Source organism: Hermetia illucens, chromosome 2 (assembly GCF_905115235.1).
Source record: "Hermetia illucens chromosome 2, iHerIll2.2.curated.20191125, whole genome shotgun sequence".
NCBI classification, from domain to species: domain Eukaryota; kingdom Metazoa; phylum Arthropoda; class Insecta; order Diptera; family Stratiomyidae; genus Hermetia; species Hermetia illucens.
Window position 1 is genome coordinate 27,787,449 of NC_051850.1, and position 27,366 is coordinate 27,814,814.

Here is a 27,366-nt window from a genome sequence, read left to right on the forward strand (position 1 = left end):
AACTGGGTGCGCTATGTATACATATGCACCGTAAAATCTTTCTATACTATGTAAGACAATATATGTATGTGTATATCAAATAAAGGATTATTCATTTCACTTTTTCTTCCACCATATGATCCAAAAAGAAATTGATTTTGTTTAAATGTCCAATAATCATTAACATTGATTTATCAAGCAGTTCAAGCCGGGTACTCATAAATATAATAAATTTTAACAATATCCTATGCCTGACATCCCTAAGTGTATATTGAAAAGAACAAGCGAAAATGTCTATGCCTCAAAATCTTGATTGCTAGAAATATGATATGTGAAAACCTGGAAGCATCTAGTCAGATATGACACGACACCTTTCATATAATTTTAGCGCATGATTTGGGTCTCTAAAATAGTCAGCTCCCTCTTCTCTTTTGCCATTGTTTGTAAGGCGCGATTATAGGGAAGAAAAGTGTTGGGTCGAAAAATTTCTAATTTGACAGAACTTTTCAGTTGTTAATTTTTTTCAATAGTTTTAGGGGTTGAATTTTTGACTGGAAACATTCCGTCATCGGGAGATGGTCTCCAGGCCTCTACTTTATTTCTAGCCAGGACAAAATTTTGGTAATACTAAAAATCAGTGTGCAATCATCGTGAAAGGATTCCCAATCCAGCCTCTGAAATTTTGGAAGTTAGTATTTACATATGTTGGTTGCAACGCGTTGGAAAGGGTGCTTCTTAATCATTTTGAAGTGCTCTATATCTTCTTCGTTTTCTTCAGCCTTTGTAACGTTCATAAGCGGGGTCGGCTTGTCGTGATCGGTTTCGCCATTTAGCTCTATCGAACGCCAGATCTGGGTGCAATCTCGAGTCTTTTAAATCCAGCGTATCGGGCCACTGTTGTTTCGGCCTGCCTTTTGGTCGTTTACGATCGACTTCGATGTTCAGACCAATCTTGGAAACTGAATTGCATGACCATACCATCGAAGACGCCTCTCTCGCAATTTTTCCACAATCGGTGCAACCACATAAAGATCGCGGATATCCTCATTTCGAATGTAATCAAAACGTGTCACGCCACTAGTCCAACGCAACATCTTCGTCTCCATTATCGCAAGAAGCCGTTCATTGTCTTTTATAGTTGGCCAACACTCAGAACTATAAAGGCCGACAGGACGGACGACATTGCCTTAAATTTTAGATTTGAGATGTTCGTTGATACTTCGATCGCAAAGGACACCAGTTGTGGAATACTACTTCATCCAGGTTGCGTTAATGCGTGAAGCAATTTCATAACGCAGTTCTCCATTGGCTGATAACGTTGACACCAGGTATTTAAATCGCTCAGTTCTGGGCAGATCACAGCCGCTGACAGTGATTGTATCTGTTTCATGGGGATCGGTTGTCAAAAATTCAGTTTTGTTTGGATTCAATATGAGACCGTGTTGCATGAGGCGATCATTCCATTTTTGGACAAGTTGCTCGAGATCATTTTTGCTGTCAGACGCTAGGAAAACATCATCTGCATAAAGCAGTGTGTAGGGCGCTGGACGCTGGATATCCCGTGTGATGGTGTCCATACCAAGAACAAAGAGGAGTGGTGAGAGGGCGCTTCCTTGAACACCAACATAAAACACCAGATAAGTTCGTGTAGCCCACGGTCAAATGCTTTCTCCAGATTCAGAAATGCGATGTAAAGAAGGCGATGCTTCTCATGGTGTTTCTGTATTGCATTAGTATTTCCGCAGTTTTTGACAAATCCTGAATAATCCGATTAAAAATTTACTGACCCACAGTGCTGAGTCCCAGCCCTTCGCTTTCCAGAGCTCAGATGCGATGTCGTCAGGTCCTGTGGCTATCCCCGATTTCATTCGCTTTATTGCCTCCTCGAATTCATTTGCGCTGTCAGGTGGAATTGGTCCAAATGTCGACAATGTTTGTGGAAGTGGAGCATGAGCAAATTCTTCAGTTGAAATCTGCTCGAAGTATTCTCGCCATCTATCCGTCGCGACTCGACGGTTGGTAAGCAAAATACCGTTCTTGTCATTAACGCAACAAAAGCGTTCGATATCCTGTGTGCGTTTGTTACGCCGTTTGGCAAGTCGATACAGATCTTTCTTGCCATCCCGAGTGTCCAGTTTATCGTAAACATTTTGGTAATGGTCCGCTCGGGTGTCAGCGACCGCTTTCTTTGCTTCCCGGTTAGCATTCTTATAAATTTGCCAATTGCCCCGTGTTTTATCGTCGAGAAATTTGTGGTAGAGGCGATTCTTTTCACGGACTTTCATTTCAGCATCATCATTCAAAAGCCAAGTATCTCAGTTGATGTACCGCTTACCTGGCTTGGTGACCCCGAGGGTTGCAGAGGGCATTTTGTGGATCGTGTCTTTCATTTGGTTCCACGATTCTTCCACATTCGTAATGGTCGGTAATCGTGTAAGTGAGATCGTTTCTTATGTCTTCTCAAGAAATGACCACTATTTAATGCGTCGCGTGCCAGTTCGTTCCTCACGCTATTTTATCGGTGGCGTGATTCGCAGGACGGCAATCAACGGCCGATGTTGAGGTGGGATGGTCTCATAGGGAACGGCTTTGCAATCAGTGACAGTGGTAAAATGTCGGCGTCTTACGAGAATATAGTCGATTTGCGTTTTACTGTTCCCACTATAAAATGTAGGAAGATGAGACAATTCTTTGATGAAACATGTATTCATAAGTACAAGGTCATAAGTGTCTGTAAAATCGATTATACGCTCGCCACCCTCGTTGGGCGCTCCGAACCCCTTTCCCCCATGGCACCTTGTACCGTCTGCTTTTCACCCACATGACCATTAAGGTCGCCGGCAATGATAATATAGTTGTCAGCAGGCACGTGACAAGTCTTTTCATCGAGAAGTTGCCAAAAGGCATCTTTCTCGGTATCAGGTCGACCTGTCTGCGGTGCGTACACGGTGAAGAAATGAATAGTGCGATCAGCTGATATAATTGTGAGCTTCAGGAGCCGATCGTCAAATCGTTCGACTTCTTTAATAGCATCACGGAAATCTTCTGAGATGGCATGCCAACACCATATTGAGCGTGTGGGCTACCAAAGTAGAGAAGTGTATAGCGCGTTCACGTTCAATGTCGCAGCTTTTGGCACCAGACCATCGGGTTTCTTGCAGAGCGCAGATGTCAATGCACCTTTTCCGAAGGGCTCTTGCGAGTTCCTCCGTCTTTCCAGTTAGGGTACCAACATTTAGCGTGCAGACACATATTTGTTTTGTTCGTTTTGTTCGGACTAACTTGCTTACGTCCTGACGCCGTCCATGCGTTAAGAACCCTTGCCCATTTCTCGACAGGACCGGGGCCAGTCCTGCTACGTCGACTGAAGTGGACGCCCTAGCATTTCTCCGAGGCTTGTGACTCAATCCGATCATCATGTTTGTAATGACATTTTATGCATTTTGTTGGCCGGCCTGTGGTGGGACCTGTCACCAAGAGAGATCCGGTAGGATTTAGCATATTGAAATAACTATACTCTACTTATCTCTTTCCCTGATCTCAGCATTTTATTTTTGTTTTACTGAGGATAGTATAGAGTACGTTGCCCCAAACCCTTCTCCTTTACCTAGGCTTGGGACCAGCATTCTATGCTAATAGCATGGCGGTTTTTAAGGATCCAATTTAGATACAGTGCCCATTTGCGCTATCTGAAAGGATATCTTGGTAGAGTTGGAACACGATTTTTTCAAATACATCTTGAGCGAAAAGTGAACATATTCGTAAGTGGGAAAGTCTAAATCAGTCCAAGCTTCCGAAACTACTCTCCTTTGTATATAGGGTGGAGTCATTTGGATTAAGCTATTAAATATCTAATTTCTGGTCAATCACTCACAAATTATTTGGATGCATGCATTTGTGTTGTATCGTGCCATTGTGTAAAACTCAATCCAGTATACAAGTGAGTTAATTTTGTAAGTTGTGCGTAAGCGGTTTTCTCATGTCCATTTCTTTCCTACTTTCACCACTGAACAGAATAAACTTTCTCGACCAGATACATCGGTCCATACACTCAATATCCGCAGTCGCGAAGCATCCGCAGAATATATAGTACATAAGCTAAACATCTTCAGAGCTCATTTAGTACGTAGTATCTATTTTGTTTACAGCAGCTTTTCCGATATACACGGCTTCCTTAATGAAACTTTCCGTGTATCTGTATCTGAGTGTCGTACATAATATTTTAGCACTTGAAACGTTCGTTTTCTGTAGATGAATTTCGAATTTTGGCATTTGTTCTGCTGATTTTGGATACACACAGCTAACAATACAGCAACCAAAAGCAGTACTACCTAGAAAGCGTTTCGAGCTATCCTCGAGGCGGCTCGGGATAAATAATAGATTCCCAAATCAGAAAAAGATACATAGAAAAGCTGTACATTGGCTAGTTAATAGGAATTTTGAGATACAGTAGCCGCCGCCACATCATTCGGCCGGTTAATGTGCCAAATCTCATTAAACGCGGAAAAGATAATGGTTTAAATGGCCCTACCTGGCCTATCTACCTATCTACTGGCACTTTAGATAGATAAGTTAGATCGAGTAAGTGACCGGCCATGAAGCTATGAGGGAGGCGAGAGAAAGTAATAGAAAATGTACTGTACAGTGATGGTGTCATTTAAATTCAAATATATTTAAGTGTATATTGTGATCCTGCGGGATAGAGAGGAAGCAGTGAAGTGTGGAAAACGAAACGGGATGTGATGGCATAATTTCAGACGATATCTCAAGGTATTTAGAAAAAATTGTTTCTGTTATTGTTTTTTTGAAATAGTCGAGCAGATGACAAGGCCATCGAAATTTTGAAATCTCAAGAAATGTGCGTTTTTCATCGGAGGAAATTCTTTCTTGCGTTGATTTATTTCTCTTTTTGTAATGTGAAAAATTCGTGATATTTTTATGAGGCGTGAAATTGACTTAAGCGATTCGAGCGTCAGAGAATTGAAAAATGTCTTCATTTCTGGAGTTCCTATGAAATCGTGGAGATGGGGTTTGATTTCAATTTTTAATCCTGAAAAAGAATTAGCAAAAATTATTAGAAATTACCAACAATTTAGGAATAACCCTTCTCTTAGGCAACCTACGAGCACCTGAGCGAACACATTTGGGGCTGTCGCCATGTTTCGGAATCGTTCTACACCGGGGTTGCGGTATACCGCAATCATTTTGTTGCAACTTCATCATCAATCCTTCGAAAAAATAGTGCCCTGACTTGCGACTTTTTCTTTATTGACCGACATAATGCACATGCACCTCACCATGGGTCAAAACCTACTCCTTGGGGGAGGCGTCTGAAACAAATCTTTTTGATTTTCCTTTGGGCCAATGCATTACTTCTTGGGTACATGCTTGTAATCGAGAAGGCGCTGTTCATAATTGGAGGAGTTTCTTAAAATGTGGCTCAACCTCCTGGTATACAGGAAATTTTTCCGGCATTATGGGATCTCCACGAACCACCAACAGTTGAGCCTTTAATGAAACCTGTGATCTGGTTGTATCACTCGCCCGGGATATATGATGGGCGATCTGCGAAACCTAACCTGCAGTTATTGCGGTTAGTTCGGCATTCTGCAGCAATACCTTGAGAAGATGTCATTGTGCTGTAATTTCAATGACTACCCTGCGTTTGTCGGTCCTTTTAGACTAGGCTTATCACTATGTAGCTTGGCGATTGCTACGCAAATATGTTTTCTTCGCTGATATGCTAGTTTAGGTTCTTCCCCATGCCTCAAACCTTTGAACACTCGAATATTGGCGAGGATGATGTTTCAACTGGGACAGGGCCTCGAGTAAAGACTCAGAGGTAAGATTTCCTCATGCAACGGAAATGGCTGGCATATCTCAGAATGAAACGAATGTTTGGGCTACGACCTTGTGTTTTCCCAGAAGGTTTATGAATGGGTCTTGGCATGCTCCTCGACGAATGTATCGATGTGCCACAAAGTGCTCACTTGCTTCAATTTCAGTGAGTCCGGCTGGACAATCGGGGCACTCCGCTTCCTTTTGCGACAACGCGCTATTGGCCTATGGCGAACCCTGACGTCAGCAGTAAGAAGCCTTTGGCGGACGATGAATGCTAACTCATTCACTAGAACGGTCTTCATGTTCTGGGAACCATTTTCAGATGGAAAATTAACTGCGAGGTTCCGATCGATAATTAACATTTTAGTAGAGCAGTTCTACTCACCAACGGAGATTGCTGACATAGAGGAGAAAGATGCAATTTATAAACAATTCAATTCAAGGATAGACCTTCCAAAGATAATAGTGCAATCATCATCATCGGCGGCGCAACAACTGGTATCCGGTCAGGTCCTGTCTTAATAAGGAACTCCAGACATTTTGGTTTTGCGGGGAGTTCACCACTTCGATACTCTTAAAAGCTGGTATCCTGGCCTGTGCAATCCATCTCAGGCGGAGTCTGCCTCGTCTTATTTTATTCTTATATTGCTCTTGCCTTATGTTGTTGCCCTTATAGACTTTTCGGGCTGGATCATCTTTATCCATACGCATTAAGAGAGCCGGATTTTATCCACAACCTGATGATCTTGGTATCGCTCGTTGATTGAGTTGGAGTTTGTCCCGTTTTTAGTTGCGGGAGACTCGCCTTCATCCTTCCCCGTCTGTAGTTTTTCGTTAAGAAAAGGCTTCCAGCGGTCCCCTCGTGGAGATGGAGAGAGGGTTTGTTAGTAGAGCTGTTGATGTTGGTTCAGCAACCGTTTCCCAGATTTTATGCTCCATCGTGAGTACCAACCCACGTTTCGCCCTGGGATGTATACTTTAGCAGCTCGGCCCCGTGATGGAGAAACACAGTCTTGGGGATGGTAATGACAATGGTTCATCGTCTTGTCATTGGCAGAAGATTGTTTGAGCCCTGAGTCTGACTGACTTTTAAATATGCGAAGAGAGTGGAACTGATATCGGTCTCGAGCAAGATTATCATTTGATGGTTGCTGGTTCTCATTTTCTCGCGACGGTGGGAAGCCTCGAACCCCGAAGTTCAATGTAATCCGGGAAAATTCTCTTTTTTGCTGCACGGTAGATATTTTGACCAGTTCACCCCACAGATACAATAAGATCTACTGACGCTTGGAAGAGGATCGAGGAGCGTACGGAATTTGAGATTCTTAATGCTGCTGTGAGTGGGGTCGAACGACATCTTGAAAAGCATAGTGCAGCATGCATCGTGACCACGCAAGCAAAATTTGCCGCCAATAGCATTGACTTCGCTACACTGTACCGCGTAAGAAGAAAATTGACCTCAAACCCCAAGGCTTTTGATTGCTCCACAAGGTCGTCAACAGTGCACTGTTATTCCATTATGACATTTCACCACGGTTCTCAACTGTTTAAAAACTGGTGAAATTTCATCTCCTGCGGATGAAATGTGTAGTCACCGTAACATGCTGATATAGATTGCTCCCCTAAGCAGAACACAAATTATTTCTGCGGTTCAAGGCCGGTGGGCTTTCTCCGCGGAATTATTGATCGTAGCTCTGAAGGGATCCTTCTTTCTCCAATCCATAAATCTGGCGAACCCAAGATTTTTCCCAGCGAGTGGAAGAAGGGGATGGTTTCGAAAAAGAGCACCTGTTTTGAGTTCGAAAATTGAAGGAGTATTTGCGTGCTCTCTATCATAATAACTAAATTATGTAGAGATGCATCAAACAACGTTTAGAAAGCTTGAACAATAGAGAGTAGGTTCCTATCCGTCGTGAATACTGCTAGACAAATACCCTTCAGAGTTTAGAGCAGTCTTCCTGAACTATCTTTCATCGTTTTTGTGAATCGTCTCGATAGCCTAAATAAGGAGTATATCGGGAATGCTTTACGCAAAAACGGCAAACTGAAGAATGGCTTCGAAAGAATTTGATGTTCAAAGCAGAGTTCGACATTTGCCACCAACTTGCCTCTCTGCTTTTGCCGGCAGAAATATTGTTTGCATATTTTTATCTTACTTCAACCTCAGATATTCTTACTTTGACCTTTCGGTGGCTATTGGTTCCTCCAGAAATAATATCGGTGAAACTTTTACATTTTTTCTTTTCTGGTATCTGTTGAGGAAAGCTTGGCAAAATAGTGGTTTCTTCGAGGCGTTTCTGTGGTTCTAACCTTGGCCGTAATAGAATCCGCCGAAGATTTTGATGACGAATTAGTTTCTGGACATGATTCCTCCAGTGGAGAAGCAAATTTAGAGATGTCTAAGTTAGCTTTTGGTTCTCGGTTCTCGTTTTATTGTTTTCGAGGTGCTCTGACAGTCCAAGCCTAATTCTTGATTGTGTCTTACACGTTAGTCGTCTGGCCGACGAATTTGATTGGTTGTATGATGTTGGTACATAGCCTAGTAAACTATTCCATTCTGATTGAACAAATCTCTTTTTTAGAGATATTGGTTTTGGCCCGGTCTGTTCTCTCTTTCCGGAGAGGTATTGTATACATCAACGAAATTCGATGGAAGGAATTTGCTGAGTCTAGCCTAAACTTCTATTGCGCGGTTGCGGAAGTGAAGTTGTGAAATGTCGGCGAACAAGTGCCTTCCTCCCCCCTCCCCCCATTACTCTCGCTTCTCACTCGCTATTGCGGTTACTGCGGGATCCACTCCCTCTTTGTGTTGTAGGTGTTGAGGAGGACTCGAGTCAACTCCGCTTCTGAACAGGAAAGAGGTTGAATAAGAAAAAGAAGGTATTGCGAAGGACTGTGTTGTGGATCTCTTCAGGGCTTACTTTCGCCTCATTATTGATTCCCGAAAATCCCAACTCTCTATGCTTGGTTGTTGAAATTTTCAGGCATGGTCTAATTTTATTCTGGGCGGGCTTCAAAGGTTGAATCTAATACCTTGTATAAGATATCCTTTTCCGATTTTACAGTTCATTCTTTAGGAGCATGAGCTGGTATTTCAAAAGTTGCATCACAAGCGCTGATTGCATAGTCGTTCACATATGTTTTTAAAACTTAATAACACCAGATTTCATGTTTGGATGATTAGGAAACCTACTCTGAACACATGCTTTATATAAACCATAATCGTTCTTCTCCGGGAAACTACCCTGTTCAGTATTTCCTACAACGCAGTGCTATAACCCTTATGTCAGCTAGTTACTTAGCAGCTCATACTTTGTACTTGGGGCCGACATGCCATGAGAAAATATACAAATCGTTTGTCTTTACTCTTTGCCTAGTCTGTCATTATGTGTATCAGTCCGAGACTCTTGTTGTGGCAGCTAACTTTTTTTCCGGATAGGGCTGCCAACCGTACGCAAATCTCAACTTGATCCTTCAGGCTATTTTGCCTAATTTTTGTCGTATTGGCTCCTTTTCCAGTCAATAGTGATTTGAAAGAAAATTACAACAACCTGCGCCAAATTGGGGGCTCAAATACCTTCTTCAAAACAGCACTAAAGAGTATGAAAGGAAAATCACTTTGGTCAGTCCTTTACGTAACCCATATCGAACTGACTAGAGTGGCTCAGACGCTATTTTGGTAGGTATCATCTGGAAGATTGAATTGGAGTTAATGTTGGGCGTTGCCTTCTTCTTCATCTTTTATGGTGCTGCAGGGCAATGTTGGTACTTGGCCCCGCGAAACTTTGGTCTGCATTTTTCTCGTTTGAGTGACCGGATCCCCCATTTTTCAAACCCGAGCAGCGTGTTCCTTGCATTGTCCACTGAGTACTACCATTTATTTCGCCGTTTTTTAGCCGATCGATCTCTTTCCACCTTGTCTTTAAGGCGCCTGGGAATTCTTAGTGACTGTAGCTTTTAAATTATAAAATTGATGGCCGTTCTGGTTCGTCGTAAAATGGATGCGAGACAACCGCTGTTTCTCCAGGCTTCCCTTCACGTTCTCTTTCAATTGTACCAGGATGTTTGTATCATTCGTATAGGTATCCATCCTGATTAAGAGTAGTGCACCATTTAGATCCACAGTTATGTTTCGGATTATATACTTCAGAATGATGTTGATCGCCTCATGCAACACGATCTCAGATTGAATTTAAACAAAACTGAATTTTTAAAGACCGATCCCCATGAAACAGGCACAATCACTATCAGCGCCAGTGATCTGCCCAGAACTGAGCGATTTAAATACCTCGGGTCAACGCTAGCAGCCAATGGAGAACTGCGTTATGAAATTGCTTTACGCATTAACGCAATCTGGATGAAGTGGCGTTCCACAATTGGTGTTCTTTGTGATCGACGTATCAACGAACGTCTCGCAATGTCGTCCGTCCAGTCTGAGTGTAGGTCGACTATAAAAGATAATGAACGGCGTCTTGCGCTAATGGAGACAAAGATGCTACGTTAGATTAGTGGCGTCACACATTTAGATCACATCCGAAATGAGAATATCCGCGATCGTTATGGAGTTGCACCGATCGTGGAAAAGTTGCGAGAGAGGCGTCTTCGATGGTATGGTCACGCAATTCGTGCAAACGAGAATTCACTTGCCAAAATTGGTGTGAACATCGAAGTCGATGGTAAACGACCAAAAGGCAGACCTAAACAACGGTGGCTTGATACGCTAGATGGGGATTTGAAAGCCTCGAGATTGCACCCAGATCAGGCATTCGATAGAGCCAAATGGCGAAACCGATCACGACGAAACGACCCCGCTTGTGAACGGGAAAAAGGCTGAAGAAAAAGAATTATGTTGAATAATGTTGGGGTTTATCTATCGACTTGTTTTTTAATCCGGAGCCTTTGCCGAAACATCTTGTTAGCTATTTTTGGAGCTGTATATGACCATTAGACTGATCGTTAGACTGACCATTAGACTGACTCTAATTAGTTTCACCGAAACTTCAAATTCAGGCAATATTTTGTACAGCACCGAGCGATCCATACTAACATATGTTGAACCTTCTTTCTATTGTCAAAAATAATAGAAGTATTTTGTAATATGCACTCAAAGGCGATATTCTTTTACAGCTCTTATAGCGAAGCTTGCCAAATTTTTAAAAATGCAGAAGTACATGAAGCTTGGTAGCCCTTCCCATACTCCGCGATTTAAGTAGCTCCGCAGGTTTTCCATCCATACCCGACGCATTTTCAACGTTTTAAATACATCTTTGACTTCTTCCAGTGTAGGTGGTGGGTGGGATGCCTGTACATCATTTGCCACTTTGATATAAGGAGACTGGGTTGTGGCATTGAATACCTCCTCAAAATATTGGGTCCAACGATTTTTAATCTGCTAGATGTTCCTAAAGAGAGTGTTCGTTGTGTCCCAACAAAATTTCTGTGTCATTCGTTTTTCTCAATCTCGGTGTCATTCTTTTCGTCAAGTAATAAGTGGATCTTAAATAATACCTTTTGGAATTATTGTTCTCATCTTATGGTTACCACTCATCTCTTGGTGTGGTATAACGCGTCGATCACACCTACGCGCCATCGCTCGCGGTTACTTAAATGTGGCTAAGCTGCCCCCACGACATCCCGACTCGCTCGCACTCTTCCTCTATTGTTTTGTGCTAAGTGCCCTTGGGGCGACTCACTCGCCATCTCGGGAGAGTGGATTCCACTGCATGGCGTAGTCCTCAATGCAACAGTCACCCCTAATTAATTTGTGACCAGTTCACTGCCACTTCCGTCTTCCGATCGCAGTGCGTACGAGTGGCAGGCCTGTGCGCCGACCAAGTTGTTCGTTTGGGATAGTGTCAAGCCTGCGCATTCCGATGACATGCCGAAGGCAGATATTGAAGAAAGCTTGGAGCTTTTGGGTGGCAGTAGATTTGACTTTCCATGTGCTGCTCCCATCTAGCAAACACAAAAAGAACACTATCACAAAACAGTCTCAACTTGAACTTGGTTTGAGACAACTGCGTTTCCAGATTTTAGACAGACCAGTGAAAGTAGATCTAGCGCTGTTAATGCGTCGGGCAGCATCCAGTTCGCTGCCCTTGTCGGCAGAAACCACGCTCCCAAGATATATAAATTGCTCGGCGCCTTCGATAATCGGCCCATTAAAACAGATAGGGAGAGTGCGTTGTTCCGTCACTTTAAGAGCTTTGGTTTCGCTGGTGTTTATTTTCAAGGTCAAGGTCTATGACCCGGTTAGCGAACAAGTAGATGTCATCAGAGTTGTCGAGGTGTTTGAGAAAGCATGTCATTATCCATTGAACTCTTCCACGTCCTCCGGACAAAGCAGCATGGAAAATGTCACCGATAGAAGAAGAAATAATATCGGTAACAAGATGAAGCCCTGGTGGACTTCGTTTTGGACTTGAAAATCTTCCGTAATTTTACTTTGGTGCAGCACGTGACATTTCGGGCCATCATATGTCGCATATAGCACTTAATATACACTTCCTCTTCACGCCATCGAAAGCTTTCTCGAAATCGATGAAGATCTAAACTCTTCGCATTGTTCTAGAATGATCCGTGGGGTATTGATGTGGTTAATATAGGAGGCTCGGAGCGAAAATCAGCCTACTCTCTATCGGTCACCCCAGGGAGATGTTCCTTGATGTGTTCTATAATTATTTTAACTATTACTTTTGCAGCACGCAGATACGCCTAGTATTGTCACATTCAAAACGGGGCCTTTGCTTTGGAATCTTGATGATCATCCCCTTCTTCCACTCTCTGGAAAGTGTCTCGGACTTCTAAGATTTCTGTACGAGTGGTAGCAGCAGATTTGCAGTCACTGCAGGTAGAACGATAAATAACTCTGCGGGGAGACCGTCAAGCCTAGTGACTTTACTCCGTTTGGGTGTATTAGAAGAACAATCCGTATCCGCAGGTTACGGTGATTAGCCATTTCATCGGCAAGAGGAGGAACTTTACGCGATGTGATATGGTAAAGAACTATGGTCAAGTGTGCCTTTCACCTCCTCAGTTGTGCATCATTGTTGACGTCCTTCGCAGGAACATCGAAAGATTTGTAATCACATGCAAGTTCATTCGTAATGCGCTGTACATTTCGGAAATCATTTCGATCTGCGACATTTTCCGCTTCACTGACCAGGTAATACCAAATTTCTCGTTACCACGGCTGCACTACGCTGAACTTCTTGAGATATCGATCGGTATCGGAATTCGAGCCCACCATTGCCCACAGTGGTCAGTAGAGCCTTGAACACCTACCTTTCACCGATTCGTTTCCGCGATCCCACGTCAGCCAGATTTTATGACGACCCTTTGGAACGTCACCGACGACTTGTGTAGCACCCGAGAAAAGAGCACTTTTGACGGCGGCCCAATGCTCACTGATATTCATGTGGTAATCTACTTAGTATATCTGCCGTTCGATCAGCAAAACAAAGCTCTCACACCGTCAAATGTCAGCTGGGTCGTACAAGCCATCGATGATGAACTTAGGGGGTCGCAGCTCTCCTACCCTGCAGGAAGTGGCGAGCGCAACACACAAGCGAACGTAAGCGACCATCACATATCGATCCCTTTCGAAGTCGGTGTCAGCGCCTTTCTTGTTACCCACATACAACAGACAACTCCTAAATCTACTGCTGATCGCGTAGTGGCCGGCGTCGGTCATTGAAACCAAGCTGGTCTTATGGCAGGGTCTGTGCTCGAACAATGTACCACCAATGATGAAGCGGTGGAAGTTGCGGAAATCTACGAACCTCCCACCATTACCGTTGCGGTCGCCAAGACGTTCCCCATCACATGTTCGGGAAAAGGGTTGTCAGATCCCACCTTAGCATTCAGATCACCCATCACGATCACAATGTCACCTCTAGGAAGCCTACCTTAAACTACATTTAATTGCTCGTAGAATACATCCTTCACTACTATATTGAAAGTCTCCGTTATTGCGTAGCATTATATAGTTGAGATACTGTTTAACCTCGACCGGAGTCTGATAGTTTGAAGTCTATCAGAAACCGGCTCCCAGGTCAAGAGAGCGCACCTTTCGGTAGAAGTCAGAAGGAATCCGGCACCGATTCCGGATCTGCTACCACTTGATTTTGCGGAGTACAAAAGCAGATTACTGCAAGAGGGGGAGTCCAACCATCTTATTTCGCTGAGGCCTAGAATGTGCAGGTTATATCGCTGAAATTCTCGATCAAGTTTGAAAAAACGAGCATTCTGAGGACCCTCGCTACCGTTATCGAGGAGCACACGTAAATTTCAGAAAGCCGTGGGGTCAGTTCCTTTCTGGAGCGTTATTGTTTCGGTGGCAGCAAAATTTCATAATTTTGCAGGTTACAAGCTTACATTATTGTTCAATCTACAGATTTATGTGCTTCCATTTGTCTCCTTTTCTTTGTTAGCGGTACGTCTCAATTCCACGTATTTGCCACGTTGTGAGGCGTTGTTCTCATCGATTGCCTGCTGGTGTTCTCCGTCAAACCGTTCATCCCTTTTGCGCCGAGGTTACTATCCGATGGTTTTATCTGTCGCAGTCTTGACGGTGTCTTTCAACTGACTCTCTGTGGCCATGCGTTGTCTTCTCAGCACTGATCCAGCGTCTGCAGGATTTCGCTTCGGCTGCCATTTTTTCATTTGGTGCTTTTCAATATTAAGCCTGCTTTGGGATGGCGGTTGTTGTCCTTGTGCCCGTCAAGAAGGACATCAAGGAAGTGCAGCTCGTTTCTCAATGAGGATGTGAACCATTTAGTTGAACGCCGTTCTATTTGAGGCCCACGGCTATGCCTAGCGTCCTGCCCTGCAACTTTTACCTGGACTGGAACATCTTCATCCTTACGTATTATATGGCCCACCACCCAGCCAGATCTACACAGTGTTTATTTGCGTTATTATGTCGATAATTAATGCGGGGGAGGGGTTAAGTTTGCAACAGATGGATGAAATCGTTTAATTAAGTGCCAAGTTAAGGGTTGGGCTAATCCACAATTCGTCAGCTTGGCAATGGACGAGTTCATTTTGCGTCGTGTGGTGATAAAGATTTGGTCATTACCTCTTCCTTATACCGAAATTTGAATGAATTCCAGAGCTGAGGTTTCAGATAGTACTTACATAGTTCTACCAAAAAGTTCATTAAATCTCCTAACTGCAGAATGGCCCGATTGTTTTCGTTTTTGCCACGCTAAGACCGCTTCGTATTTTTAAATCCTTGATGCAAGTCCTCCATTTAGCCCAGCTTAGCGCCTGCATGTGTTAGTTACTTATTTTTAAGAATTCCCCGTTATAAAATGAATGTTAGCCCGAATAAAACCACCAGTTGAATGCCTTTCAAGTTTATTAATAAGGAACAGGAGCCTTAAACAATTTCGATACAAATTTAGTATAATAGGCCACTAACAGTAATATCAGGCAAATCCTCGACTACTTTGACGAAATCGTTAACATCACAAGCATAGGAATATCCGCGATTTATATTGGTCTTATCCCAATTGATCCAGTCAATATTCTCGCTGACATCATTGCAGATAATTTCATTTGATTCGATATCTTCCAAAGTCAGGAAGGGATTATTGACACCAATCAGAACAATACCCATATTAGTAGCTCTGTCAATGAGGACCTTATAGAAAAGCCTTGGCACTGGAACTAGACCCTTGTTATCACTGGTGAAGCCAAGATACAATTCCTTCAATTGACCATCGGAATTAGGTAACATTGAAACACCCCAGGCGCCGGTATAAACTTCCAAGTTCAGTTTACGGTCATTAGCGAATTTCCTGACACCATCTTCAATTCGTCCCCAGTTACCAGCGTTGAATGATTGCCAAGCAGGTGCCACGTTTACATAAAAGAACGTTGCGATTTGCGACGGAGCAAGGATGAATTCAGCTTTAGCTGCCAAATGTCCACGAGACAAGTACAGGTTGGCAGGAATGTCGAAATATTGCTGAGAGGTTGGTCCGAGAATATCAGCAAAAGTGGTTTGTTGTTTTGCTTGGGTATACATGCCATCTACATCCACTCCTTTGTAGAAACCGCCTTTGATGAAGCTAGGTCGAGTGACTGCAGTTTGGAAGTATGCGCTGGATGGATATAAACTATGGTGGGCATAGTAAGCGATGGCTTTCTCAATATTATGGCAGACCTCGAATGATGTAACGAATAAATTATCAACGGAAAATCCGACCTCTACAATCATCGAATTATCATAGCAAGTCCTGTTGGTCTCACGTGTCGATCTTGCAATTGCTGCAGTACATTGGATGTCCTTAATTTGTAATTGTTGTCCATTGATGGAAAAGATATCATCTTTGACGCAGGTGGCTGTAAGTTGTTTACCAGAAAGAGGGGATTCAAAAGCTGCTGTGCAGGCCAAGTCAATGGAAGATCCAACATCTACGATGAATTGGTCATCCTTGGTTGGTTGTAAGAGCTCGTTGGTTCCCGCGCGGAGGAGAAGAGGTTGTTTTGTAGATAAGTCACCGGAATTTGTAGTAAACGTGCAAACTGAATTTAAAGAAATTATATGTTCGAAAATAATAAAGATAACTTTTAAATATAATGGTACCTGGCGTGTCGACCTCAGCGGGGCATGCCTCAATGCTGAGTAAGTATGTCAGTAAAGCAAAGATTGCTAGGGCCCTCATTGTGTTATGTTAACTTTGCTAGAATTGATGGATGGATATCACCTGCTGAACGCTTCTGTACTAAAAATTGGACTGGATTCCTTAAGTAGGCTCTCTGGATTTTATAAAAAAATGTTATTAACTTTGTCATTGTTTTATGAATATTGTGTTGTGCGAAGACTAGCCTTGATTCTGTTGGTTTCGCTTCTAAATTTCCAAATGTTCTTTCCTTACTCTTAGCGGCCATATATAGCCCTATCTTTGTTGCCACAGAAGATGTAGTTGATTCGTTGAAATGTAGCATCTGTTCTCGGATGACTTCCGCATTTTTCGTCCACAGAATAGGAAATCGAAGACCAGACACAGTTTCACCTGGCATTTTTATTCACTCCTGTTTCGTTATTCTGTTTACTCAGGCGCCACAAGGTAATATTTTATTGCTGTTTGGCTTCCATTTTCCTGCTTTTGTTTTTGGAATGCCACAAAGTAATGCCTGGGTGAAAAAGTAAGCCGAGCATCGAGCGCTTCTTACTTAAATCAGGAACTTTAGATGCAGACACCAAAGCAAGGATACAAGGCGGTTTTATCAGAAAGGTTCTAACATAAAATATGGTGAAGGGAAGACAAATAGCGTAAACATGTTGAGGAGGTAGATTGAGTAAAATACATTGGGTTTTACAACGAGTATCCGAGACAAGACAGTGTTTCTAGTTCATTTTTTATTGGAGTCTGGGGTACCCAAACAGTTAGATGGTGTTTCAGTTTCATTATCCTCACAATTAACGCTGTGTAAATGATAAGTTCACAGCAGCGAGACAAGACAAACTAAGATATCCATGACGACTGGGGTTCGAATCCATAGCAACGAGTTTGGGAGGCTAACGCTTTAACACACTCCCGCCCGATGAAGGCAGTTTGTACGTCTCGAGTGGTTCTTCCCATGATGTCGATATCGTCAGCATAGGCCAGTAGTTGGGTGGACCTAAAGAGGATCATACCTCTTGCATTTACCTCAGCATCACGGATCACTTTCTTGAGGGCCAGGTTATAGACGACGCATGATAGCACATCTCCTTGTCGGAGATCGTTGTTGATGTCGAATAGTCTTGAGATTGATCCTGCTGCTTTTTATCTGGGCTCGCAAATTGGTCAGGGTGAGGCTAGTCAATCTTATCAATTTCGTCGGGATACCGAATTCTCTCATGGCCGTGTACGGTTTTACCCTGGCTATGCTATCATAGGCGGCTTTAAAGTCGATGACTAGATGGTGAGAGAGAAAATCTTATCTGTAGCTGATTTACCCGGAGTGAAGCCTATCTGGTATGGGCCAATGATGTTCTCGGGGCTTAGAATTTCTTATCGATGGTACTCAGCAATGTGATACCTCTATAATTGCTGCACTGTGTGATATCTCCCTTTTTATGTATGAGACAGAATGCCTCGTTGCCAATCGTCAGGTACTGATTCGCTGTCCCATACCTTGAGCACAAGTTGATGAACCACTTGGTGTAATTAGTCGTCTCCATATTTAACCAATTCGGCTGTAATTCCATCGGCTCCTGGCGACTTATGATTTTTTAGCCGATGAATTGCTTGGACTGTTTATCCTATACTTGATGGTGGCAGCATTTGTCCGTCATCTTCATTTGGCGGAACCTTGAACTCGCCGATGTTCTGGTTGTTCAGTAGCGCATCAAAGTACTCAACCCATTGCTCCAATATGCCCATTCTGTCAGAAATCAGATTTCCCTCTTTGTCTCGGCAGAATGAACATCGAAGTGTATAAGGCTTCATCCTGCTGACTTGTTGGTAAAACTTGCGGGCTTGGTGCGGTTGCTCCCTGCACTTTTCGAGTTCACAGGCTTGTTGTTTCTCCTAGGCTTCCTTTTGGCGTCTGTGAAGTCGCTTCTCCACTCGCCGTGGAGTTCGTGATAAGTTAAGTTATGAGGAAATATAGGTCAGTTAATGACTGATTGTTATTGTTTATGTAACTTGAATATTTGTGTGAGGTCGGGTAAGTTATTTGTGTGAGGTCGGGTAAGGTTTCGTATTACTAATGAATTAAATGAATGATGAATGATATCACTACACTGTGTTCTTTGAGAATGCAACATTACTCGGAATGGGGCATTCTTCCGGTCTATTGCCAGCTTACATTCATCTTCAAAGCAGCCGTTCCGACTGTTTTTGCGGCTGGAGCCAAGTATGTTTGTGGCTGTATAAATGATAACGTTTTCCGGGTGGTTGTGAAGATCATTTGTTGATGCTTCATTTCAAGGTCCTCTGTTGACTGCAGTTATTGCGGCATCCACTTCCCTCTTATAGATGTTGTGGAGCGCTGTGCCGTGGATGTTATTCGAGCTCAGAGCACCATGCTAACGAAATAGTGATCCCAGTCTATATTGGCCCCCCTATATGTTCTGACATTCATCAAGGCTGAGAAGTGGCGGCTTTCGATGAACATGTGATCAATTTGGTTGGTAGTGATCCCGTCTGGAGAGACCCATGTATGTTTGTGAACCGCTTTCCGCGCAAAGCAGGTAGTTCCAACAACCATTTCGTATGACACTGTTAGTTTAATAATCCGCAGTCCGCGAGGCTTTCAGATCATCATTCACCACATCATGGAACCTATTTTTAAGAACTGAATGTAAGCATGAATTACGTGTCCATGACATCAAAGACACGTCTCTCGCAATTTCTCTACGATTCGTGCAACCCCATGTTGATCGCGGATAACTTCATTTCGGATGTGATAATTGCGTATTACGCCACTAGTCCAACGCGCCATCTTCGTCTCCCTTACGGCGAGGCGCCGTTCACTGTCTCTTTTAGTCGGCGATCACTCAAAACGATAGAGGACGATAGAGCGTACGACACTGCAGCAAATTTTGGATTTGAGACGTTCCTTAATATGTCGGCAACCAACGATCCTAGTTGCGGAGCGCCACTTCATCGAGGTAATGCTATCAGGTAAATTGTTTCACGTAACCCAGTCCTCCATTGGCTGATAGCATTGATCCAAAATCCGCTCAACCAGGTCACCAGGTCTTGCTGCTTTCCCCGATTTCATTCGTTTTATTGCTTCCTTTACTTCAGTTGCGCTGATAGATGGAATTGCTCCAAATGTCGGCAGTGTTTGGGAGAGTGAAGGATAAAGAAATTTGTCCATTGAAATCTACTCTAGCCATTTATTCGTGGCGGTTCATAGATCAGAAAGCGAAGTACCGTTATTGTGGTCGGCTTTTCACAAGGTGCTACCAATCTCTCTCACCATCCAGAGTGTCCAGCTTATTGTAAAAATCTTTGTAATAGGTCGTTATGGTAACAGTGATCGCTTTCTTTGCTTCACTGTTGGCATTCTTGTAAATTTCCCAGTTGCGTTTTATCATTGAGAACTTTGTGGCAGAGGCGCTTCTTTTCACGGACCTTTATTTGGACACTGTGATTCCAAAGCCAAGTATCTTGATTCATGCATCGTTTATCTGGCTTGAAGACACCGTCGGTATCCCATTGGAAAATAATATCAAATGAAAATCTACTTTAGCCTACAGATCAGGTACCAAGGTCTAATTTTTAAGGTTTTGTAGAAACACAAAACCTTATTAAAATCAGTTTACTGTCTGTCTGTTTGTCCGTCTGCCTGTCTGTCTGTCTATCTATCCGTCACACGCATTTTTCTCGGAGACGGTTACAATGATTGACACCAAATTTGGTAGAAAGGTGGGAACTGTGAACGCTCACGCATATAGTTAGTTACATCCTTTCACGTCGAACTTAAGGAGGGGGGGTCCCCATACATGCAAAAGGGGGGTGTAAATTATTTTTTATCAAATATAGCCATGTGGGGTATCAAATGAAAGGCGATTAGTACTTTTTGAAGCTAGTCTTAGTTTTGAGATTTGTTGGAAAGGTGAGGAGTGTGGGGGGTTGTCATTTCTTTAAGGGGGCCATTCTCAGAAAATACCCAACCGAAATACCTGAAAAAGTTAAGAGACTGCCACTATATGGTGCCTGGGCTCCGAAATACCTTACATACCGATATCTGTTCAAATAAAGTTAACAATAGTATATTACTATAATGTTTAGTAATTGACTCCAAGACCCCCCTTACGTTCATCCTAGCACCACGAAGGCTATAATATAGAGCACGATCTTACCAAGTTTGGTGGTAATCGTACTATTATTAACGAAGTTATAATATGTCAAAGTTGTTGCTTCTTTGAAAATTCAAGACTATGAATGTCGATATCACCCGAGTGAAAGTGGATACTTTCAAATAATATATGCATATATTTACGTGTTACGTACTAAGAAATACACAAAACCATTCGTACCTAAAGCGTCCAGCTTCCGGTTTCCCGACTTGTTTCGTTTCATTTGCTATTCAACGAAGCTAGCTGTTTAAAGAATGACGAAGACTAAGGGCCTTGAAAGTACCTAGATATGTAGGGATAGGATAGAAGAAACGACAAAGCTGGGATGTCATTTTAGGGGTTATTGATGCGTTTGACTGATATACATAATTGTACCTCCACCAGGTTTCCTTACAGTAGTAACAGAGCGTAAATATATATGTTATATGATATTGATCCCTTAATGAGAATTAGTAATGACAATATTTGGTTCCCTTTGAGGCTGTGCTCTCATCAGAAAGTAAACAGCTCCATCGTTTTGAAATTTGTTCGGGCATATTACGTATTCTCTAAGTGAATTTACGACTTTTCTCTGTTATTCCGGGCATCCCCTTCTCCCACATTATTTGTACAACTTTTCCGTTCCAACCGGAAAACCAAAATATTGATTTTCAGTTAAATATAATTTAATTCAAGAATGAATGTTTTTTTTAAGAATTTCCTGCACGGAAGTGCAATTTCTGTATTCATACGTACTTGGGTTTTCACTGCAGTTTACACAACTTTCTCCATAACAAACCAACTTACATCCGTTCACCCTCTCCATAAAATCACGCTCAAACGGATAGATCTCATTTGAAAATGCACTCACGTATACAATACAAAGAAAAAGATTTTCCAAAATCACTAAACTGTTGATTCTCCGTATTATTCATTGTTGGGGATGCGCTTTTCCACGCGATGAACAACATTTTCGAGCGTGAGAAAACCAGAATCTTTTCCCATTTTCACATACTACGTAAGTATCTATTTCTGCAGCTAATAAATGCATATGGAACATGAATCTATCCCGAATTAATTCATCAGATGGGTGCGATCTGGGTTGCTTTTTAATGGATTTTTGTTTTTAAGAAAAGTAATGAATTTCCCTCCGGATATTTATTTATCCTTGGGGTGAAATTTCTCAAGAGGTTTCGTGTTTGAGATAGATTTGCGAATAAATCGAATTCAATGGTTAATTAGAGCAAATTAGTTTCAAGAGGCATCGCGATTATTTTTTATCGGAAACAGACGCGGATGTGAAAAACAAAGAGCGATTTGAAAATGAAAATGTTTTTATCTTCAATTGAATAGAATCTATGTATGTAGATAGCCGTAACGTTTATAATTCAAGATGGTGGTGTTTTTTGAGAAAGTATGGAATGCGGATGTTATTTTCAAGAGTACCAATAAAATCAAGAGTTTTCCCATGGCTTTGGGGAATTCTTGTATGTACGTATGTGTATCGAACAAAACAAACAATTCCACTGCTCTGTAAGGGAACTCAGTAGTTTCAGAACAAAATGACATGTAACCTATGCATCACGGTTGAAAAATATTTTGTGTACATTTCCATATGCACTCGGATGTGAAAAGAACAACTTTTAGATGCCTCAAAATGCTGAACAACATATACTAAAAATATATGCCCTCAAATACCTCGGTACACGTGAATTTGCAAGTTGCGTAGGAAGCTCTCCGTTGTAAAGGATTCTGCAATCTAGCAAGCTACTGACTGCATTCCACCTATGCAACTGCATGCTGCACTCGTGTGTATGTGACGAAAAAAGTAGGAAGCCGACCTAAATAATTCAATGCAAACAGACCGCACATGTGATTGATGAATTGAACGTAGTTTTGTGGCGCATAGAATAAATATAATTGAAATTATCTGCGAATATTGACGAGGGAAAGTTTTAGGAAAAATGAGTGAGTTTTATTTGGATTATACCCCCTGAATGTGGGGGAGGATCCTCCTCTTCAGCGCTTTTGAAAACTCATGGTGATTATCCTCCTTAAAAAGTTACGGCACCTCAAAGTTGGGCTTTTTTTGTTTTGGTATTTTGGTTAATCACCAATTTGTTATTTTTTTAACTGACATGAGTATTATTACATTTTGCGTGACGATATCTATTATCTTTCTTGACAGACCCAGGCAGACTATTTATTCTGCCTGGTTGCTCCGCCGGCCTCGTGGCTGTCAACCTGCTGTCAACAGATAAGCAAGCTACGAAGCCGGGTGGGTTTCTAGCCATAGTGAGGTTCGCTAACCTGGTGTAGAGCACGTACAAATCCTCGTTAAGCGGCCACATTACAGCACCTCCACACTACCCCGCCCCCAGTTCATACTGGGTTCGACGCTCCTGGCCCGCTAATTTTAGGGGCGCAGGTCAAATCTCACACGCCGTGCACCTTTTTTTCTGAGATCTCGGCTCCGGGGACAAAAGGTTTTAGCCTGGGCATGGAGACGTTCTTTGGCCTGCCGTCGAGGTCAAGCATAAAGAAGTGCTCCTGCTTGTTCAACACTTCATAAGGGCCCTCATATGATGTTTGTAAGGATTTCCGGGAAGCATCCACTCGAACTAATACATGTGTGTAGACGTCCATGTCCTGGGGGTGTAAGCCTTCATCGCAAAATGACTGGATAGCGGGGGTGATTTTAATTCGACCACGGTATCCCGGAGCAAGCGCAGAAGCTAAGTGGTCGAGTCTTAAATTCTCCCCGTATACTAACTTGGCGGAGTTGGCAGCAAACTTCCCACGATGCATTATACAACATTATACAACAACATTATACGTAGGCTAAGTAAAACGAAAGGCAGGACTTGCGATGACGTGTGTGACTATAGGGGCCTTCAGAGTCCTATCCTAGCATTCCAGCACGACATTGTATTGAGGGTGGTACGTAGTCGTCCGATGGCGTTTGAAGTCTAGGAGTTTGCTTAACTCAGTAATGATTTCGGTTGGAACTCCAAAGCGTGGGATCCATTCCTGACAAAGGGTTTCGGCGCTTGATTGTGCGGAAATATCGGCCAGACGTATTGCCACTCGGGTCACCGCGTGAACCTATCGATGAGTGTGAGACAATACTTGAAGCCATGTGAATCTCGAAACTGACTTGTTGTCCGAATGACTGGATGCGCAAGATCGTATACTGTATGGAATACTTCTTTGCGAAAAGCGGCGAGAATATATGGCCTAGGTCCCTTTTCAGACGTCTCGTACATTATTTCGGTGTTTGAGCTGAAGAAGGGAAACTTCCGAAATTTTGTATTTGGAGTTGTCCCTGAGGCTATGAAGTACAGCGTCATCCTTCTGTGCTTCGGCAATTGCCGAAAAATCGAATGTTGCAGGGATTTTAACCTCTGAAACAAGTGACAAAGCGCCTGCAAATATTGTACATTGTTTTTGCTGGACACGTGTTGGATATCCGAAGTAAACTGGCTTACGACGTTTAGGTGCCGGTGGTGGTGAGGGTGCGCTTTGTCGGACTTCTGCTTACGGGCGAAAGTAAAAGGCTTGTGGTCCGTGAACACTGTGAATGGCCTGCCTTCTAGGGAGTATCGGAAATATTTTATTGCCATGTAAGCGGTTAATAGCTGACGATCGTAGGTGCTGTAGTTCTGTTGAGCTGTATTCAATTTCTTAGAAACGAAGCTCAACGGCTGCCATCCTCCGTCGTCGTTTGGCTAGCTCAAATGCCTCGAGCGCTTCTGTAGACCACGCAATCACGCGTGAGTCTTTGGTCTTTGGTCCAGACAAGTAGGCATTGAGAGTCGCTTGATGTTAAGCGGCTTTGGGCAAGAAACGACAATAGAAATTTAACAAGCCCAAAAACCTTTACAGATCCTCGACCGTTTTAGGTTGTCGTCTATGATGGCCTGGACCTTGTCTGAATCCGGTTGGATTCTCTCAAGGGAAAACATGTGGCCTAAAAACTTCAGCTGCTTTTGAAGGAATTTGCACTTTACAACGTAAAGCACAAGACTTCTTATCAACTGCTTCTTGGGCGTTAATGGATGCACCTTCGAGATGATATGAGGCCAATAGTGCGGATGTGCTGCTGTACATCATGCTTAGCTGGATGCGAGAGATTACTTTCAGTAGTTATGTTGCTGTATTTTTGAAGAAGCGGCGAATGCGAGGGTCGGTTACTTCTTCAAAAATGGTTGAAAGACTGACATTAGAATAGGTGGGAAGTTAAGGGATCTATCTAAAAGATAGCTCTCCTGCAGATACACTAGCAAACTATAGTGGCCTAGAAAGTCTGCGTCTTATATGGATCTAATATGAACTATCCGCTACAAAAAAAAAACGCCATGAGAGCGTTCGTCGAAGGTATTTCAAAAGAAAGAAGGAAGAGATCCCCTCTCTAGCTCCGTTGAAGATTTGCAGCAGCACATTTGTAGAATTACGGTGCCCCAAAAGGACTGTTTTACATCATTACTAACCTTACCGGTAAAGCAATTATTTCGGTGATCTACAAAAGGATTTGGAAAGGAGAAGATTCTCTTTCTCCTGCAGTTCGTCCCACATCTACGATAGTAGACGGCGCAGGAGCGGAGAAATTAACTTTGAAAGGAGGTTCGAAGCGATTTTCCAACGGAGTTGGAGAGAAAGTGACCTAACCGTGGTTGAACTGGAGCAGGCCGGAACGGAGGAAGTATATATTTCCTTAGTTTGCATGGTTCACGAAAGAATAGCTCTGCCAGAAGAACTGCAACAGTTCACGTTCACCATTGCAGCGAAGGAGGCTAACCTGTTGATAGGCTGCGAAGTCAATTCAAGGCAAATGTTTTGGGGCAATTCGGAAATCAACGTAAAATTATTCTTTGATTTTAATATTAACACAAATTTATCGGTGTGTAACGGGGGCAGTGCATTAACCTTCTATTTTCCGAACTCGGAGAACTGTGACGGTTGGGAGGAGGTTCTTGATATCACCCTCCCAACCGACAATGGGATTCTAACGGTGGAGAACTGAAAAATGCTCGACTAGATACCACCACAGGTAAACCCTGGAGTCCTTTCAGTCTAGATCTTGTTACAAAAGTCTTCATCTCTTTCGGAGACCCCAGGAGGATCGACTGGAGGAAGTTTGGACAAGTTATCAAGAACAAACTCTCCGGAGCGCAAATTGGTAAGATGGGCATCACAGATGAACTGAAATCAGAGGTCGGGGTGTTGGAAAAGGTATCCGAAGCCGTGTTCAAAATATTGTGCTCTGCCAAACACAGCAGGAACACATTGGCACCGTGATGGAATGAAGGTCTGTTTAGCCTTAGGAAATTGACCATGGAGGTCTTCATTATCTGCTATAGACACAAATTTGGACAGCTATACAAGGGCTGCTTCAAGAAATGCAAGTCCGTCATCAAGACTAGCAATTGTCAGAACATTGAAAGCATTAGCGAATCCGCGAGACTCAGTGAGGTTCTATCCAAATAACACACGAACCCATCCTTTCTTAAAAAGTCGGAAAGCTCTCGACGGAATCTACTGGTGAAACCCTGTACCAGCTGCTTTATATCAAATTGGTAATTACCGAGGATAAAATCGTCTGGACTATAAACGGCTTCTCCGTATATAGGAATATATGGGTTATCGGGCCCAGATGGGATAAGGACATTTATGCTACAGAAGCAACAAGAAAGGTTCTGTGCATAGCTTGTCGAGATTTGCCGAAGCTGTAACACTTTAGGATACGCCCCTAGAGCGCGTTCTGGACATCCACTTATGGACGATTATCGAAAGAAGGCCCTTCTCTACATCTCAGCACGCCTACATCAAAAACAAATCCACTGAAATCGCTCTCCATGAGGTAATTAGTGTGGATGGACATTATTCTCTAGTCGCCTTCCTGGATGTTCTATAAAGTCAGTACCAACGCCATTAAGGAAGCCTTAACCAGTATAAGATTGGAGGGGTATTGGATAATATCTATGTTAAGAACACGGATAATCCAATCTGATCTGGGAAGTAGCCACTCGACCGGACCTGTGAGTAGAACTGTTCTCATCTCTTGATAGTGATGGACGAAATTCTATTGGACAAGAGCGGGGTGAAGGTGATGGTGTATGCCGACGACTTGGTGATAATGGTGTTAGGGATGTTTTCCTCGGTTATGAGTGGGATCATGGTGGGACATTTTTGGAAGGTGTACCTGCGGGTCGCGAGATGCAGACTCTGCATAAATCTAACCAAAACGGTAAGCACTGTTTGGAATAAGTTATAATTGCATCACAGAAGTTGATGACGATTATCTTTCTTTCGAATAATGCCATGGGGTATGGGATAACCTGATTCGAGTCACTGAAGCTAAAATTCGGCAATGGTTGAATTTTCAACTCCATCTTCGGAGATAATGGGGAGTGTATGAAGGCAGAAAGGGGATGTGCTGTAAAAATCCGTACGTCACACTTTTTAAACAGTTATCGTGCTTCAATGCTGTTTCTATTTTATACTATCATTCAACAGTTTGCATGTCAGCCCCAACACCCGGAGGGTGAGGAGATGTACAGGATATGTAGGAGGAGGAAAAAGGTGGAAAGATTGTAGTCAGCCCCTTTAAGAAATCCCGGGAGGAGGGAGGATTTATTTCGATTTTATAACGATTTTAATACTGAAACCAACCGACAGGGAGTAAGGAAGTTTTGAAGGAGATCCCGTCTTTCGTTGTAATGCTGCAAAAGTTTGATTTATCAATCCCGGAAAAGCAG

The 27,366-nt window shown here is 42.9% G+C and overlaps 2 protein-coding genes across 5 annotated transcripts in view; one reads left to right on the forward strand and one right to left on the reverse strand.

The window, feature by feature from the left end:
- The first annotated feature begins 4,307 nt into the window (after positions 1-4,307).
- Positions 4,308-27,366, forward strand: part of LOC119647538 (putative uncharacterized protein DDB_G0282133) — an 88,012-nt gene continuing 64,953 nt past the window's right edge. The window contains exon 1 of one of the 4 annotated variants that reach the window (XM_038048528.1): positions 4,308-4,749. The gene's annotated coding sequence lies outside the window, so the exon portion shown is untranslated. The remainder of the gene's footprint in view (positions 4,750-27,366) is intronic. The other 3 variants (XM_038048529.1, XM_038048526.1, XM_038048527.1) reach the window with 3 other exon arrangements.
- LOC119647540 lies at positions 15,164-16,581 on the reverse strand. The gene is made up of 2 exons (XM_038048530.1): positions 16,415-16,581; positions 15,164-16,353 (listed from the first exon to the last, which is right to left on the reverse strand). The coding sequence occupies exons 1-2, from the start codon at positions 16,491-16,493 to the stop codon at positions 15,224-15,226; spliced, it is 1,209 nt and encodes a 402-aa protein (XP_037904458.1). The 5' UTR covers positions 16,494-16,581; the 3' UTR covers positions 15,164-15,223.